The sequence below is a fragment of the Pelodiscus sinensis genome, chromosome Z (genome assembly GCF_052426305.1).
Source record: "Pelodiscus sinensis isolate ZL-2025 chromosome Z, ASM5242630v1, whole genome shotgun sequence".
Lineage (NCBI taxonomy): Eukaryota > Metazoa > Chordata > Testudines > Trionychidae > Pelodiscus > Pelodiscus sinensis.
Window position 1 is genome coordinate 38,706,538 of NC_143085.1, and position 17,889 is coordinate 38,724,426.

The 17,889-nt window shown below is 52.0% G+C and overlaps 1 protein-coding gene across 7 annotated transcripts in view; it reads right to left on the reverse strand.

The window, feature by feature from the left end:
- Positions 1-17,889, reverse strand: part of TTC28 (tetratricopeptide repeat domain 28) — a 585,613-nt gene that overhangs the window by 58,162 nt on the left and 509,562 nt on the right. For all 7 annotated transcript variants that reach the window (XM_075898909.2, XM_089775262.1, XM_075898911.2 and 4 more), the window contains one exon: positions 4,228-4,368. In XM_075898909.2, coding sequence (XP_075755024.2) covers positions 4,228-4,368 — 141 coding nt within the window. The remainder of the gene's footprint in view (positions 1-4,227; positions 4,369-17,889) is intronic.

The following is a 17,889-nucleotide window of genomic DNA, read 5'->3' on the forward strand; positions in this document are numbered from 1 at the left end:
TCTGCTTATTTGGGGGGGACCATGGGGGATGCAGTCACACCCTCGCAGTCCATATTTCCAAAAAAAAAAGCACCCCCACAGAAATTCCTGCGAATGGGCCTGCATCTGGAGGGGCAAGGTTATCAGAGTGCCTGCCAGATGCTCCTGGGGCCAGAGCCATAACTTGACTTTACTTACAGTTTCCTTCTTGCTGTCTCCAAGAGCCTGAACATCTCTGTTGCCCTCCCTCAATGGCCTCCACACTAACTTCTCAGAGGACAAATTCCTGGCCAGGGCTGTATTTCTGACTGAGCGAGGTAAACACATGTCCAACTCACTGCAAGTGTCCCTGTATGCTGAGTGCTTAGGTGGCAGCTGCCCAGGAGAGATTCCGGTGTCGCCCAGCTGATTAGCAAAGCACCCCTGTTACCTGGGGAAAAGACAATGGACGGGGGAGGGGCTGTTGCTGGGGTTATTGGAGGCTCTGCTGGGAGACTGGGGATTTTTTGGGGGGTTTTGGGGATTGAGAGCAGAACAGGCAGGACTCAACTAGCTGCATAGGTGACTGCTGTGCAGGGCTGAGGGCCCAGGCCTACAGGCCTGAGACCCGTTGCTGTTCAAAGCTCAATAAGCCCGCCTGTTTGGAGCTGGCTGAGAGTTGCTCTGGTCTAGAGAACAGGGGGGGCGCTATTCCTTCTGGGGGTGGAGGCCCCAGGATCCAGAGGGAGTGGACCCCCCCGAGAGGGCTCACGGTGGAGGCAGGCAGCTGGAGGTCCTGAGAGGCACCATCCCGGAGGCGGAGGGGCGGACCCCCCCGGTGAGAGTGGGCCCCCCAAGAGAGGGTCACTGCACTGGAGAGGACTCCCTGAGAAAGGGCTGTCTCACGGCTGCTGGAGTGAAGTGGGCTCCCCGAGAAGGGGCTGCCGCACTGGAAAGGGGGGTTCCACCCAGGAGCCGAGGAGCCAAGTGTGGGCACCACCTGTGAGCTGTGACACCCCGTAAACTGGATCTAAGCTGGAAAGCAAGCCTCATGTGCAACAGAGTGTCTGCTCACTGACAGGCCACCAAGTGCCCCTCACTTAGCCTCCCTCTCCACATGCTCCAGGATGTGCCTGGCACCTCCATCCCCCTATGCCTCCCCAGTTCTAGTTCCAGATTTCAGGACAAAGCAGCCAAACACCAATAAAACCCTCTAAGCGGATACAGCTCCATGTCTCAGGGAGGCAGGCGTAGTACAAGAGCCTCCTCTCAGAGCAACCATTTCCCAGGCTAACCACAACAATAGGGGAGGGAAAGGAATAGAGATACACCATATGTATCCCAGAAGGGAGAAGACTAGGTTCAACATGCTCACCAGGGACCTGCCATGCAGCCAGAAGGCTCCTGGGAAGCACCAGGGGTTGCAGTGACAGCTGCTTAGTGAACAAACATGCACACGCACACACACCACTGACAGGCTCCTCTGCCACCCTTACAGCAGAGCGCCGGGTGCAGCATGTCACAGATCATAGCCAGTGTTCCCTCTGTGCTGTGGGGCAGCCCTGCTTCACAGATGATTAATCAGCCCCGCCTAGCTGACTGACTGGGCACTGACTGATTAATCACCTGTGAAGTTGTGCTGCCCCACAGCTTAGAGCAGCGTTTCTCAACCAGTGGTACAAGTGCCCCTTAAGGGTACTCGAGAGAAGTCTGGGGGATACGCCAAAAAATGTCTGGGATTTTTCCCTGCAAAGGGGATCGAGGAGGGGGCGGCGGCACGTGCTTGTCAAATTGAATGTTTGGAGCCACGCACCTGGACGGTAACAGCTGCTCTGCGCACGTGCTCCAGCACTAGTGGGAAAAGTGCATGGCTCTGGTGAGACCCGGAGCAATTTCAAGTCGGGGGGAGGGTATGAGTGGGGAGAAAAAAAAATCACTTCCACGGCTGCCTCTCTTAGTTCGTTTCCTCCCTGGGGTGCTTCAGCAGGGAGGGCGGCTGAACCTGGTAACGTGCATTACCCCTATCCCCGCCAGCAGCTCGGTGCAACCCGTCCCCTTTCCTGTGGCGCTGCGGAGAGGAGCTAAAAGGCAGTGAAGCAGCACAATGAACTTTGTTCCAAAGGCCGCCTCCCCACCCCAGCATCAGTGGTGTAGCAAGGGGGGGCAGTTCCCCCAGGTGCCATGCTACGGGGGTGCTAGGCTGGGGTGGAAGCGCACAGCCCCATATGGTGAGCCTGGCACTGGTGGGCCACTTGTTCCCTGCAGACAAGCTGCCGAGACAGGGCTGGGCGGTGGGAATGGGCACTTCAAAGGTAGGATTACCGTATGTCTAGTGCATGGCTCTGAGGGAGGGAAGAGCATTGGGTTAGAGCAGTGCTCTCCAACCTTTTTACACCCAAGATCACTTTTTAAATCTCAGAACAGGCGAAGATCTACCGCCCTGCCCCTTCCTTGAAGCCCCGCCCTCTCTATTCTCCTCCTGTCCATCACTTGCTATCCCCAGCCCTTACTTACACACTCTGATAAACACTTTATTTTTAATTTATGCGATACATACAATTAAAATCACGTGTTTATAGTTATGAAATAAATGGTCTGGTTTTTATTCATGCTATTTACATCTAAAATGAAGCATTTATAATTATACATTTTGTGGGGACAGAGTTCTGCAGCTGGGAGCAGGGGAGAGGGAACAGGGTGCTGGGAGGGCAGAGGACAGGTTTCTGCACCTGGGGACAGGGTGCCAGTGGGGACAGAGTCCGGGGAGTGGGGACGGGAATGGGGACAGAGTTCTGTAGCTGGGGACAGGAGAGTGGGGACAGAGTTCGGGGAGTGGGGACAGGAATGGGGACCGAGTTCTGTGGCTGGGGCCAGGTGAGTGGGGACAGCGTTCTGTGGCTGGGGAGTGGGGGCAGAAAGTCCCCTGCATCTCCCTCCTCCCAGGATTCTCTGCCCCTCGCCCCAGGGAAAGCAGCACGCACCTGCCCAGGGGGCTGACCCCCCCCGCGCAGGGAAACCCCGCGCGCACGCCTGCCGCGGGGCCAACCCTCCCGCGCGCGCCGGGAAACCCCCTGCGCACCTCCCACGGGGCTGACTCACCCCTCCTGTGCGGTGCAGGGAGCTGATGCTCCCTCCCGCAGTACACCCGACCAGCAGAGCAGCTACTGCACTTCTGGAATCCGGAAGTGGTGCTAAGCTGCGGGACTTCTGAAGTTGACAGTACCTCCGTTTTCTCTCGAGGTAAATGGTGGAGGTTGTGGGGGGTGGGAGGGAAATGGGGACGGGGCGAGCGACTGGTTGAGGCCTCGAGATCGACCAGTAGCTTGCAATTGACCTGTTGGTGACGACAGGGTTAGAGTGAGGGAGCCTGGCTCTGAGAGAGCGGTGGGAGCATTGGGTTAGAGTGAGGGAGCCTGGCTCTGAGAGAGCGGTGGGAGCATTGGGTTAGAGCGAGGGAGCCTGGCTCTGGGGGAGCGGTGGGTGCATTGGGTTAGAGTGAGGGAGCCTGGCTCTGAGAGAGCGGTGGGAGCATTGGGTTAGAGTGAGGGAGCCTGGCTCTGAGGGAGCGGTGGGTGCATTGGGTTAGAGTGAGGGAGCCTGGCTCTGAGGGAGGGGAGGAACATTGGGTTAGAGCGAGGGAGCCTGGCTCTGGGGGAGCGGTGGGTGCATTGGGTTAGAGTGAGGGAGCCTGGCTCTGAGAGAGTGGTGGGAGCATTGGGTTAGAGTGAGGGAGCCTGGCTCTGAGGGAGGGGAGGAACATTGGGTTAGAGCGAGGGAGCCTGGCTCTGGGGGAGCGGTGGGTGCATTGGGTTAGAGTGAGGGAGCCTGGCTCTGAGAGAGCGGTGGGAGCATTGGGTTAGAGTGAGGGAGCCTGGCTCTGAGGGAGCGGTGGGTGCATTGGGTTAGAGCGAGGGAGCCTGGCTCTGAGGGAGGGGAGGAACATTGGGTTAGAGTGAGGGAGCCTGGCTCTGGGGGAGCGGTGGGTGCATTGGGTTAGAGTGGGGGAGCTGGTAGTATGTATAATTTTTTTTTGATAAAGAGGTACTTTATAAAAAGGTTGAGAAACACTGGCTTAGAGAGACACTGACCCTGGGTCCTGCTCTGGCCTCAGTTGTGCACCTGAGGACTGAGTTCACGTTTGTCCCAGTACAAATTTCTATTACACTGGGTCACACAGGGATGCAGAGCCCCACCCGCACACCCCAGAAAGGAAGCATCTCTCTGCTCTGCCAGTTGCTCCCTCAGCTGGCCACAGGGCCTGGCTCTCACCTGTTGAAGAGGTTATTCCTGCTGACCATGCGCAGGAAGCCGGTGGGGTCAGTTACTGAGTTCAGCTTATTATTCATCTCCTCAAACTGCTGGTCCATGATGTCCCCAGCTTCACTCTCTGTCTCGCTGCTGGCGCAGGCTCTGAGGATCAAACAGCAGAGAAACATTAGCAAGGCAAGGCAAGGCACAGCACCAGCTGCGCTGGAAAAATGTGAGGGGCTGAGAAACGAATCTGGACCCAGGACAGGAACCCCCAGCCTAAGGTGTGTTCTGATCTCCTGGGCAGACCAGTCCCCTTCCATGAGGCACTGCTCAGGGCTCTGGCCACATGACTCCTACTGATGGGAACCTGGAACCAAAATCCCACCACTTGGTACAGGCAATCCACCCCGTCTCCATCCTTGGAGTCTCACTGAGGCCCTCAGACTTTGCTCTTATCTTGCACTTCCCAGCAGCAGAGCTCAAAGCGCTTCACTAAGCAGGTCAGTAACATTCCCCCCAGATCACAGACAGGGAAACTGAGACAAAGAGCAGGGAACAGAGTTCTCTTCTGAGTCCCAATCCAATCTTCTACCCACTAGGAAACACTGCCTCATGGGAACTGCAGCCAGTGGGGGCTTCAGTCTGCTACTCAGGCCTATTACAAGCTGCAGTGCCATCAGCTGGCCTTGTCTGGGTCGGACACCTCTGCCTACTCCCTATAGCCATGCAGGTGTCCGTGGAGACCTGCCAAGTGCCTTTCTCATGCCTCCCTGCTAGGCCCATCATCCCTCCCTCTGGGTTTTTATTAATAAAGACTTTGGAGTGAAAAATAAGCACACAGGTGGAGGCTGACGCTGGCTGACTGGAAGCAGAGAGAAGGGGGAGGAGTGAACTTCCATCCCAGCTGCCCCCTCCACCTTCTTGGTGCAGGCCAGACCCGGATGTCACTGCCACCTCCGCTGACCCTGGCTGAGCCCCAAACATCAGCTCAGATGGGAGACTTCTTCCCTCCCCACCTCCCATGCGTCCTTTCCTCCCCCATCTCATTTCTTCTTTTTCCAATTCCTCTCTTTTTCCTTCTGTCTAGCACAAGGCTGGCTTAGTCAGCCAACACGGTATATTACAACATTGCTGCAAGCCTCTGACCAAAAGGAGGTGGCAGAAGCAATGTCCTACACAATCTGGTACATGTTTGCCAGGTCTCACAGTGGCTGTAAAACCAGTACCAGGCCTGTATTTTTCCAAGCAGTGTGGTTGTAAGAGAAACTCAACACAAGAGACAAAAGCTGGTTTTTTTCCCCTTCCCCCTTCCTTTACCCTTCCCCTTCTCCCTTTCCTTTCCTTATTCTGTGTGTTTATCTTGTTTTGTCCTCTCAGGAAACAGCATTGGACTTGGCAGCTCTAGCCCATCTTAACTAACCTCTTCTCTCGTCAGATAAAAAAAACAGTTCTTACTGTCTTTGATACCATCTAAACAACTGTCCAACAAGGGGTTGTTCTTTTAAAAACTTACTCCAGCTAAAGGCAAAGGGAAGAAGGGAAGCTGGTAATTAAAGCCTGGCTTAATACTTTACATTTCAAATGTCTGGACTCTTTTTTCTGTCTTTCCTGTGTCTTCAATAAAAGCTGAAAAGAACTTTCACTGGTGTTCGTGCCATGGTACCAAGCAGACTGAGGTCTCTGGTTATCAAACCCCAAACCTAGAACTGTTTAATGTTGTTTAGTGACTGACCTAGATGTTCTAACTAAACACAGCATCTCCCACAGTGTGGAGGACACAAGACCCACACACACTCCCCTGCAGCAGAGTGCACTGTGTCATGAGACAGAAGGTCTGAGCAGCATCCCAGATTGTCCAGAGTGCACTGTATATCTGTGCATTTCACCATTTTTGTTACTACCCATGGCCTCAAACCCTGACCAGCAAAGGCAACTATCACTCATGTAGTTCACTGCGAGGTCACTGCAGCTGCACATGGACACTCAGCAGAGCTGCCAACAAAGCCAAATCTCAAGGGACCACACTGCTTTCCAGACTGAACGTGCCAAATCCTTCAGACTGGACGGGCGACGGAAACAGCAGTAATTGTGCAGACATCTGGCATTTTTTCATTTTCAAGCATTTGACTTTGTCTCCTAAAGAATACTCTTTGAACACACATTTTGGTATATACTTTCCTAAGGTGTGGTGTGTTTGTGTAAGTGCACGGAGGGAGTGGATTTAGGAAAGGTATTAACAAGTTACCTTATGCGCAATTGTGGCACCCCCTGTCCATATGACATTCTTTGCACAGATGTTACACACAGAGCTGCCCAAATCTTGTTAGCTATGTGCATGCCTTCTGGAGTGGGCCAGTCACTTGGAACATAGATTGTCTGGTGACTGACAACAGGGAGTTGTTCACTGCATCTGCCCCCTGGGGTTCGCCACAGAAATGAAACTGACTGTGAAAGAAGCCAGGAGAGAGGCTGTGCCAACCCATGTCCCACTCACGGAGCTTTGCAAGAACAACCACCCTGGTCTTTACGCAAAACACTATGTCAGTCCCTAACTCTGCCAAGCATGTGCATTTGTGCAGACGCATGTGTGGTGTGTGCAAGGCATATAAAAACCCACCTGGAAGGTATTTTGATGGTGGACACACAAGCTTATCTGTGCATGTGTGTGTGTGCATGGGAATCGCTCTCTACTCTTTTGCTTTTCTTCCCCTACCCCAATTTTTCTCTCCCCCTGTACAGGTTACATAGCAGTAGCTCTAAGGACTAACCACAACCCAAGGAGGAAAGGTACTTTGTGAAATCTGCCTGCAGTCAGAGACTCAGGGGGTCTTGCCAGGCCCAGTCATAACTGAGCAGCACTATTACAGTGCCCCATGCTGCAGTTCCATGGGAACTGGCTGTACACCAATGCCTGCAGGAACAGAGCGTAGGAGTCTCTTCTCTCTGCACACATCCCTGCTGCATGAAGTTGCGTCCTCCTCACTGAGCAGGATGGCTCTGGCTTGTGCTTTCAAGAAGGCCTAGTTCATGCTCATTTTGCTGTGGTCTGTCTACACTGCAGCAGTGAATGCATATGAAGTCTTGGAGAGACTAAAATGCTCAATAACCAACCACTCTGGGGAGGCCAGTTACTCATCCATCCGCAGAGCAGCTGGAAGTTGCTCAGAACAGCAGAGCTGACATTAGGAAAATATTTATTGTGGCCAATAAACATTTGGAGCCAGGGCTGCGAGCCTTTGTAGCTTCTGCATCTCTCTCCTGCTCTACTTCCTGAGTCTTCCTCACCAATTAGAGTCCTTCATCAAGGAGCTACATGTCCCTGAAGTGCTCACACTTCAAACACTGTTTTTGCAAAAACAAACCTTTCTCCAGAAGTAAGCAGTCTGTTTGCAGCCTGCTTCCAGCTGCAGGAATAGGTGGCACTGCAGGCTCCTTCATGCCTCTCTGAAAAGGATTACTCTCAAGGCTAATGATAGAAATGTAGCCGTGTTAGTCTGGGGTAGTTGAAGCAAAATGCAGGACAATATAGCACTTTAAAGACTAACAAGATGGTTTATTAGATGATCATCATCTAATAAACCATCTTGTTAGTCTTTAAAGTGCTATATTCTCAAGGCTAAGCGTGTCACACATGCTCTGTGCTGCTTCATTTCAGTGCATTGCATAGCTGCAATGACTCCTAGATGTCTGTAGTTTGGAAAACAGTGCTGCACAAACACAGGTGAATCTTATATTATCAGGGCTGAGATTGCAATGTCTGGTTTGACTGGTGGCCTTATGTGTTCCAAGTGCAAATGCAAGTCCAGAACCAGAGAGCTCTCTCAGCCAGCAGACTTGGAAGGCTGGAGGATGTGAGCATGGCCTCACTCTGTCTCAGCAGCTTCACACCATTCCTCACATGCAGCCACGCCTCCTGTTTGCTCCAACATCTGACTAACCACTCTTGTACCGTTCATCACTCTAGGGCAGTGGTCCCCAACCATTTGGGGTTGCCGGGTGCCAGGGGGCGTGGCCGTTCGCCCGCCGGGCGGGGCCCCCCCAATAGCCGCATTCCGGGGGCCAGCGCTCTCCCCTCAAGCGCCGCGCGCCCAGGGCCGGCGCTCTCTCCCCCCCCCTTCCCCAAGCACCGTGCGCCCGGGGCCAGCGCTCTCCCCTCAAGCGCCGCGCGCCCGGGGCTGGCGCTCTCTCCCCCCTCTCTCCCCCAAGCGCCACACGCCCCGGCCAGCGCTAGCGCTCCCTCCCCAAGCGCCGCGCGCCCGGGGCCGGCGCTCTTCTCCCCCCCCCCAAGCGCCGCGGGGGGTGAATCCGCGGCGCCCCCGGGGCCAGCGCTCACCGTGCACCACACGCCCGGGGCTGACTCCGGCACCGCGCATGCGCCACGTGCCCGGGGCCAGGCCAGCCCTGAACACTTGGCGGGCGCAGACAAATGGCGGGCGCAGACAAATGCCCGTGTTGGGGACCACGGCTCTAGGGGGTCACCATGCTGCCTTTGGTCACCAAAAGTCACTTTGTAAAACAAGGAAGAGCAACTGATTTTGTACCCCAGACGGAAAATGTGCTAGGACAAATGTTCAAAATAAAGAGCTCACAAACCTTGCTAACACATGCCAGGAGTTACATGTCTGTGCAGACACTGGCTGCTGGCCTCTCTCAGCATCTCTGCACTAGCCAGAGGCTGCCATAGCAATATACTTCCAGGTCAGTGCTCTCTTCACCACGCAAATTCTATTATCAGCCCAGTCCAAAGCCAAAGCAACCGCCAAAAATGAGGAGCTGACTGAACAGCAGCACATGACTGATAGAACTGGTTTCCCAAAAGTTTCTCCTTTAGGTTTTATTTCTGAGCTGCAGACAGAGGGGATCACACCCATAGCCCCACAAGCAGCTCTCAGTGCCTATCCCAGGAAGGGGAGAACTCCTGGAAGAAGACAGAAACCTGAATTCATTTGCTCAGCACAGCAGGTCCTGTGCATCCTTGGGAATCAGCTGTCTAAACAGGAAGGCAAGCACATCTCAAAATCCTTTTAACTGGATGGTTTGCTGTGAGGATCCTATATAATGTAGACCTGACCCTCTAGCGCCCCACAATTAGGCACTTTATTCACAAAAGGGCAGCTCCTTGACTAATGCAGAGGGATGGGGTGTGTGTTCCCGGAGGCTGCTGGGTAATCCCATCCTAGCACAGGCAGCCAGGCAGCTGTGTTCTGCCTTTAAACAAAGCAAAATAAACCTGGCTGGGTCATGAACGGGGAGTCAAACAGCTGTCTTGGAATTCCTGCATGTTTCCTAGGTAACTCTCCCTGCCCTCTGCTGACAGGAAGGGAGTAACTGGCAGAGAGCAGCTGCAGGGGTTCTAGGAGGGCAGATGCTGTCTTCTCTTTCGGGGGCCTCGCATGTGCAGGCCTGGTGACACCAAGCGATGGAGAGCCCCACAGTACTTGGTGGGGAGTAGTTTCAAAGTGGCGTGTGAGGTTCAATCCATGGAGTGAAAAGAATCTGGGTCCATAATTGCTGCACTGTGCGCGGGGGAGCCTCCCTCCTGCAAATCACACTTAGCCAGCTCTGAGACCTCAGGGACAGAGCAGGAGCTCCAGCCTCAGCCATTTGCACCTTGCTGCCCTCTCAATAAAGTGAGCCACTTAGTGTCAAAGCTGACTGCAACGCTGGGAACAGACTGCGCACACGGCTCCCTCCATGCCTGCACATCCTGATCACCTTCTGCCTAAGGACATTCCTTCTCAACCTGTGCATCATGGCCACAACACAGACGCCCTGCTGCTGCCTCCACCTCCTAGGCGCACACATTTTCCATTTCAGCTGCCAGGTGCCCCTGACCTGAGCCAGAGAGGCTCTGGTAGGTGGTAAGTCTCTTGCCATTGTGGTGTGGCCCTGGGAGAGTGCCAGATGACAGCCAGGCTATGGGAACGGCATAGCAGCGAGAAAAGCCCCTCTCTGCCTGCCAGTGTGCACAGACCCCCAGTGCTCTGACTTCCGGGTGCATTCTTTAAACCCAATCTGGGGGGGAAAACCCTAAATGTAAAAGTATAGTAAGGGGGGCTAAGCAAGAATTTGAAAAGCAGCTAGCTAAGCACATGAAACCTAAATTGAAAAAAAATTAAGTGGGTTCCTGAAGAGGTCCATCCTGGGACCAGGACTGCCCATTCAGACCTGGATAATGGAGTGGAGAGTATGTTACTACAACTTCGAGGTAACACCAGGCTGGGAGGGGTTGCAAGCACTTTGGAAAACAGGATTAGAATTCAAACCTAGAGTTCAAATCAGAGAACCGGTCTGAATTCTGCAAGATGAAATTAAATAAATGGGGAACAACTAGCTAGACCAGGGGTCTCCAACCTTTTAAAGTCTGAGATCACTTTCTGAATTTAAGTGCAATCCAGGATCTACCTCAAACCCAAATACCTTTGGCCCACCTTCTTCCTGCCCCTTCTCCAAGGCCCCACCCCTGTTCATTCCATCCTCCCTCCCTCCCCCATCCTTCCTCCCTTTATTCAGGCAGGGGCAGAGGGTTGGAGTGCAGGCTTTGGTCTTGGGCTAAGGAATTCAGAGTGTGAGAGGGGCTCTGAGCTGAGCCTGTGGCAGGAGTTGGGCTGGAGGAGAGGGGGTTTAGGCTCTGTAAGGGAGTTTGGGTATAAGGGGGCTCAGGGCTAGGGCAAGGATTTGGGGTGCTGGAGAGGGTATATGACTGGGACAGGGATTCAGAATACAAGCTCCAGCTGGACACTACTTACCATAGGTGGCTCCTCGGTGGGGGTGCAGTGGGGCTAAGACAGGCTCACCCCTGCCTGACCCTGCATCACTCTCAAAAGCAGCCAGCAAACTCCATCCTAAGTCCTGTTGTACCCCTCCACCCCCATTCTGTGGAGATAGAATACAAGGTGGGAAAGGGGAACAGCTCCAAGGCAAAGGGTAGGAGATGCACAGCAGTGGAGAGAGGGGCAGCTGAAGTGTTGCTCTTGATACCTTCTTGGCCAAACCAGTCAAGATCACCTGTCAGAGGCTCCAAGATCTACCAGTAGATCCCCATCGACTGGTTGGTGATCACTGAGCTAGACGGTGGCACTGTTGAAAATGATGTAAACATGACTCAACAATATGATGCAGCTGTGAAAAAGGCCAATACCATTCTGAAGGGGTATTCATAGGACTATCATACATAAGTCTGTTTCTGCTCAACACTGGTGAGATCTCAGCTGGAGCACCATGTCCAATGTTGGGTGTTACACTTCAGGAAAGACAATGAATCTCAAAATCACTGTGTTGTGTCAGGCCAATTCCATAGGGAAGCCTTGGAACTTAACTTTCTTTACAGGTTTGGGACCATCACAAAGGTCTGAAGGAAGACATCACCTGGCCAGCACACTGCCTTCCACAGCCTAATGACTTAACCAACCAAACAATGGGTACTTAAGAACAATTTGCACCTTCTCCTCAGCTTCATGTAACATGAACACCCTAATTCAAAAAGGCTGATGAAATTTAATATTGACAAACACAAAGTAATACTCACTGGAAAAAAGAATCGCAACTATATATACACAAAATTATGGGGTCTAAATTGGCAGTTACCATTCAAGAAGGAAAACTTGGAATCACTGAGGATAGTTCTCTGAACACATCTGCTCAATAAGTAGTGGAGTTAAAGAAGTGAACAGAATGATGGGAACTACATTAGGAAAGGGAAAGATAATAAAAATACCCCTATGCCACTATGTAAATCCATTGTATGCCCCCATCTTGAATACTGCCTGCATGTTTCATGCCCCCTACAGACATTGTGTCAATAGATTAAAATTGAAAAAAATGCAGAAAACAGCAACAAAAATGATTATTTATTTATTTTATTTAAAATATTTTGATTAGCTGATAAGGAGGGAGGCAGAGACATTTCGAAGACAGAGGCGCAGTGAGAAAACCAGGGAGAGTGGGGAATGCTTCAATCTCTGCTTGTGTTCGGTCCTGATGACTGCGCCTCTGCTTTTGAAATGTAGCAAGAGCTGCCCGCAGCACCAGCACCCCAGCATCGGCTCCTGTTCCTGAGCCTCTGCAGGGGTGAAAAGCAGCTAGTCAAGCAGTGACTGAACTACATGATAAGCATATGCTTACTGGGTAGTCAACTACTTGATTAGTCACTTAACTCTCTAGCTGGTGCCAGCCCAGTGTCCCAGGGCAGAGAATTCCATAGCCTGGGGGCGAAGGCGGAGAAGGCCCTGCTCCACCCAGATGTCAACCGTATCTCCATAAGTGAAGGAACACGGAGTGGAGCCTCCCCAGCCGACTTCAGTCCCTGGGCAGGTTCGTATAGGAGGGGAGGGTCCTTCACATACCCCAGTCCCAACCCATGTAGGGCTTTATAAATCATAACCAAGACCTTGAATTGTGCCTGGAAATATACCGGAAGTGCAGCTGCTGGTGCACCGGCATAATGTGCTCAGAATAACGAGCGTTAGTCAAAACTCAAGCGCTGCTTTCTTGACCAGTTGAAGCTTCTGAAGACTCTTCAGAGGCATCCCCACGTAGAGCGCATTGCAGCAGTCCAGTCGGGATGTGACAAGAGCATGAACCCCTGTAGCCAGGATGTTTTTATTCAGGAAGGGTTGCAGCTGGCAGATCAACTGAAGCTGCCCAAAAGCATCCTTTGCCACTGAGGAAATGTGGGTCTCAAATGTTAAAAAAAGATCCAGGAGAACTTGCAAGTTGCACATCTGTTCTTTCAGGGGGAGTGTGACCCCATCCAGAACAGGAAACACACCACATTCCCAGACAGACAGTTTCCTGATCCACAGGACCTCAGTCTTATCTGGATTCAGATTCGCCTATTTGACCTTATCCAGTCCAAAAGCTGCCTCCAGACACAGGTTCAGATCAGTCGCTGCCACACCTGGTTCAGATGTCACAGAGAAAGAGAGTTGGGTGTCATCTGCATAATGATGGCACCGTCCTCCAAAACTCCTTAGGACCTCTCCCAGAAGTTAAGCAGCACAGAGGACAAGAAAGAATCTTGCGGGACCCCATAGCACAATCACCATGGAGTTGAATAGCAGCCCCCTAGCTCCACCTTCTAAAGGTGTCACGACAGGTAGGACCAGAACCATTACAGAACAGTGCCTCCAATACCCAACTCCACCAGGTGCTCCAGGAGGATACCATAGTCGATGGCACTGAAAACTGCCGGAGGTCCAGGAGAATCAACAGGAATGCACTCCCCCTGTCTATCTCCTGGCGTAGGTCATCTACCTGGGCGACCAACGTGGTTTCTGCTCCAAAACCAGGCCTGAAGCCAAACTGAAATGGATCAAGATAAGCCGTTTCTTCCAAGAAAGCTTGGAGTTGCAATGCCACCACCTGCTCAAGTACCTTGCCCAAGACAGGAATATTAGCGACTGGGCGATAGTTATTCACACTGTGTGGGTCCAGGGAAGGCTTCTTAAGGAACGGCTTTATTGCTGCCTCTTTCAAGGTGGCAGGAACCATCCCGGATCTAAAAGATGCATTAACAATCCCCTGGACCCAGACTGTTATCCCTTCTTGGCTCTATTTAATAAGCCACGAAGGGCAGGGATCGAGCAAGCACATGGTCGGCCGCACTCCTCCAAGCACCTTGTCCACAGCCTTGGTCTGCAAAAATGGAAACTGTTCCAAAGAAAAACAACTGGGTAGTGTGGGGCTGAACCCCACTTACATGGCAGCCAGAGTCCAAATCAGACCTGATGTGAGCCATCTTATCTGCAAAGTGCTTTGTAAACAATTCACAGTGGATTGCTCAGGGCTCCTCCATTTCATCACAAGGGCCAGGCTGTAAGAGGCCTTGCACCACTTGACACACTTGTGTTGGATGGCATTGTGCAGATGCGATGAGGATGAGGAAGTAACTTTTCTTTGCTGTCAGTGCCACCACGGAATAGGCTCGCAGTCAGCTCTAACCCACAGTTGATTGGACTCGGCTCGAGTTCCCCTCCACTGGTGTTCTAGCCATTGCACAGCCCGTTTCACTGCCTGCAACCCCCAGAAAACCAGGGAGCAAACTTGGTTCAGCTAGCCCAAAAAGGGTGCTTAGGAGCAATGATGTCCACTGCCCGGGCTACCTCGATGGTCCATATATCAACCAGGGTATCAGCAGGAGCACTAGCTATAATGGCGAAACAATCTCTCAGGAATCTCAGAAAACCCTCTGGATCCATCAGCCTCTGAGGGCAGATCATCTTAATCGGTCCCCCACTCTGCAGAGTGGAAGATCAGCAAATAGTCTAAATTTGACCAGGCAGTGATCGGTCCATGAAAAGGGAGTGTAACCACATCCTTTATCCCAAACTCTCTATCAACTTTAGTCCAAAAGACCAGATCGAGCGTATGACCTGCCACATGAATGGGGGCAGTTATTTCTTGGGATAGTCCTAAGATCGTCATGGTGGCCATAAAGTCTTGAGCCGGACAAGACAGGAGAGCCTCGACGTGAATATTCAAGTCCCCCAAGACCAAAAGCCATGGACTCCTCAATGCCATGTCCGCAATCACTTCAGCTGTCTCGAGCAGCGAGGTGGGCAGTACATAAGCAGAACACCCAACTTATCCCAGCCACTGAACACCAGGTACAGACACTCAAATATAGCACTTTGCTGGACCAGGGCCCTGGCCGGTGAGGTGGTAACCCGCCACCACCTATCCCTGACTGCCAAGCCAAGGCTGGTGCTTGATTGAGAACCAGCTGGGCACAATTGGGAGAGGTCAACACCTCCCTTCCCTGCCAGCCAGGTTGCAGTGATACAGATCAGGTCGGCTCCTTTCTTCCAGGATTAAATCATTGATGATTGCTGTCTTGTGGGATACCGACCTGGCTTTCAGCAACAGCACCATCAGGCCTGACAGCCAGCTGTTAAAGTTCCCAGGGTCATTGAAGCCGGGAACAGGACCAGAACAAGGGATAGCTCATAACTGCCTAAACCTCATTCCCTTCTGCTGGCCCATCCTAATCCCACCACCCTATCTCCCCCTGCTCATCGCAATGCCCACTATGCCATCTGAACTCTCTCCATTAGCCACCCCGCCTGGGCTGCAACACATAATGGGGGGAGGATCCCACATCACACACATCCCTTGTTTGACCTTCGGTGGGGAGAACCTTCTCTTATCAAGAACCCTCCCCTGCCTTTCCTTGCTCTCACCAGGCACCGAATAGGCCACCACACAAATAGCAAATGTGCTGCTCTCACCAGAAAAAATAAAATAAAATAAAATAAAATAAATTAAAACTATGCCACATGCACAACAACCACCACCACAATACAACACACACACTCACCCTTGGTCTGCCCCAAAAGGCTGGGCTTAAGCCTGCCCCTGGTAATGGCTGCAGGCAACACCCTGTTCCTAAATATTTTTAATCCTAAAGGGGCAAGCCTCCAACCCAAGAGGTAGGGCAACAGTGGCAACAGCAGGGCAAAGGGAGGGTTGGGGGAAATGCAGGTCCTTGCTCCCAGCCCTCACTACTCCCTCCTCCTTCTGAGATTAGACATATATGGGACAGCTTCTATACTTTCAAAGATTAAAACTGAGACTGTTCCATTTAGAAAAGGGGTAACTAAGAGGCGATAAGATGTAGGTCTATAAAATCAGGAACAACGAGCAGTCCTGTGGCACCTCAGAGACCAACCAAAATATATAAAATCATAAGCTGTAGCGGGTACAACCCACTTCATCTGAAGAAGTGGGTTTTACCCAGGAAAGTTGTGATACCATTTCTCTCTATGTATTTGCTAGTCTCTAACGTGCTGTCACGGGACTATTTCTTGTTTCTGAAGTGGCAGACTAATATGGCTCCCCCTCTGAGATGTTATCAAATCATGAACATGTACAGAAAGTGAATACAGAAGTGTATGTTACACTTCTGTAACAAAGGGTTACTCAACTAGCAAGCAACCTGACCCAGGTTCAACCTTGAGAGACATATTGGTAGATAATGTTTGAGTTTCTGTATAAATTATTAGAAGTCAACAATGTAACCAAACAGTTCCTGTCTATCACTCTGTTCTGTTAATTCAGAGATAAAAAGGAGCAATTAATATTTTAATGAACTGTGAATGTAGTGATATCACTGACTTAATTCCTCTTTGAAGTATACAGCAAATCACCTGCAAATGGTGGGAGATTTACATTAATCCATGTAGCTAATTACTGGAAATGTTTAGGGAAGCAGGAGTTTATTTCAAAGACACTACTGTTCACCCAAGGGGTGAACAGGGTTCAGAGGCTGCCTGGATAATGTATAAAGGGCTTTTGGGCTCAATGTTCCCTGCAGTTTTTCCCGCCACTGAGCGGACTGCATCTTGTTATGTGCACCAATGAGAAGGTGATGTGTGACACCGAGGGGATGTGTGACAAATCACCTCCATATTGGTGCATGTAACTAAATTCATGTGGTGGGGGTGGAGCCAAGAGGTTCATAGTGTAGTAGGAGGATCGGGCTGAGGCAGAAGGCTGGGGTGCAGCAGTGTGAGGGCTCTGGCTGGGGGTGCAGGCTCTGGGATGGGGTTGGGAATGAGGGCCGGGGTGCAGCAGTGTGAGGGCTCTGGCTCAGGGCAGAAGCTGTGGGATGGGACCCAGGTTTGGGCAAGTTTTGGGGTGAAGGAGGGTACTCCAGATTCCCCCCAACACTCTCCCCTCGCAGCACCACTGGGGAACATGGTGGTGGAAAAGCCCTGGCAACCAGAATCAACATGTCCATAGGACAAGCTGGCATGGCCACACCAGGCCCTTCACTTTTGGAGGCCCAGGAGTGGCCACACCAGCCATCCTATGGACAGGAGGGACCTGTGGGATTATGTGGGGCCTGGCACAGGGCAGCAGCAGAGGTTGCTCTCTGCACTCACCATGCAGCAGCCTGACAACCTGCTCGACTCCGCTGCACTGCCCTCCTAGCCCGCTGCACTCAGCTTCTCTGTAATGGGGGGAAGTAGAGCACTCCAGCCCATGGGCTGCTGGACAGTGGAGCCCTAAGAGTCTGTCTGCAACCAATAGCAACACAGAACTGCAGGATACATGGTCTAAGATCTCCACAATTCCAAAACCCTCCCCACCACACAGCATGAGGCCAGAGCTGGTGCCCTCGTGTCTCATTCAGTGTTGGATGTGTTGGCATCAATCGACGGATCATTACTACCAGGGCTCAACAATTAGGGCAATCTACTCACCTGTGGTGAGTAGATTTTAGCCCGGTGTGGCTGCACAGTGCGGTCAGCGCATGTGCAGCGCGCCAAACTGCGTGGCTGGCGAGCAGAGCTCGCCGCTGCTTGTCAAGCTCTGATTATTACGATTTGCATGGAGCTGAAACTGTGGTTCAAGCTGGTCTGGGCTTTCATGGGAAGGAGGCCACCTACACTTTCACCTCTACTCCCCTAGATACAGAGGAGCTCATAGGCACTCCCAGTACTTCTGCCAGGAGCCTGCTTTAAAACATTGCTCACGTGCTGTGTATTTCAAAAAGCTGCAGCCTTCCCTTGGAGGAGCGATCCCTGGGTTTCTGGAAGGTCATACCCCTCGGCAGAATGAATCCACTTATAGTCAGATGGGGGATAATGAAGAATTCATAAACCGTGGATTTGGGAATGTCTGGGACAGAGTCAGTTGCTAGCTATATAGTTTTCTTATCACTCTTCCCAATGACAG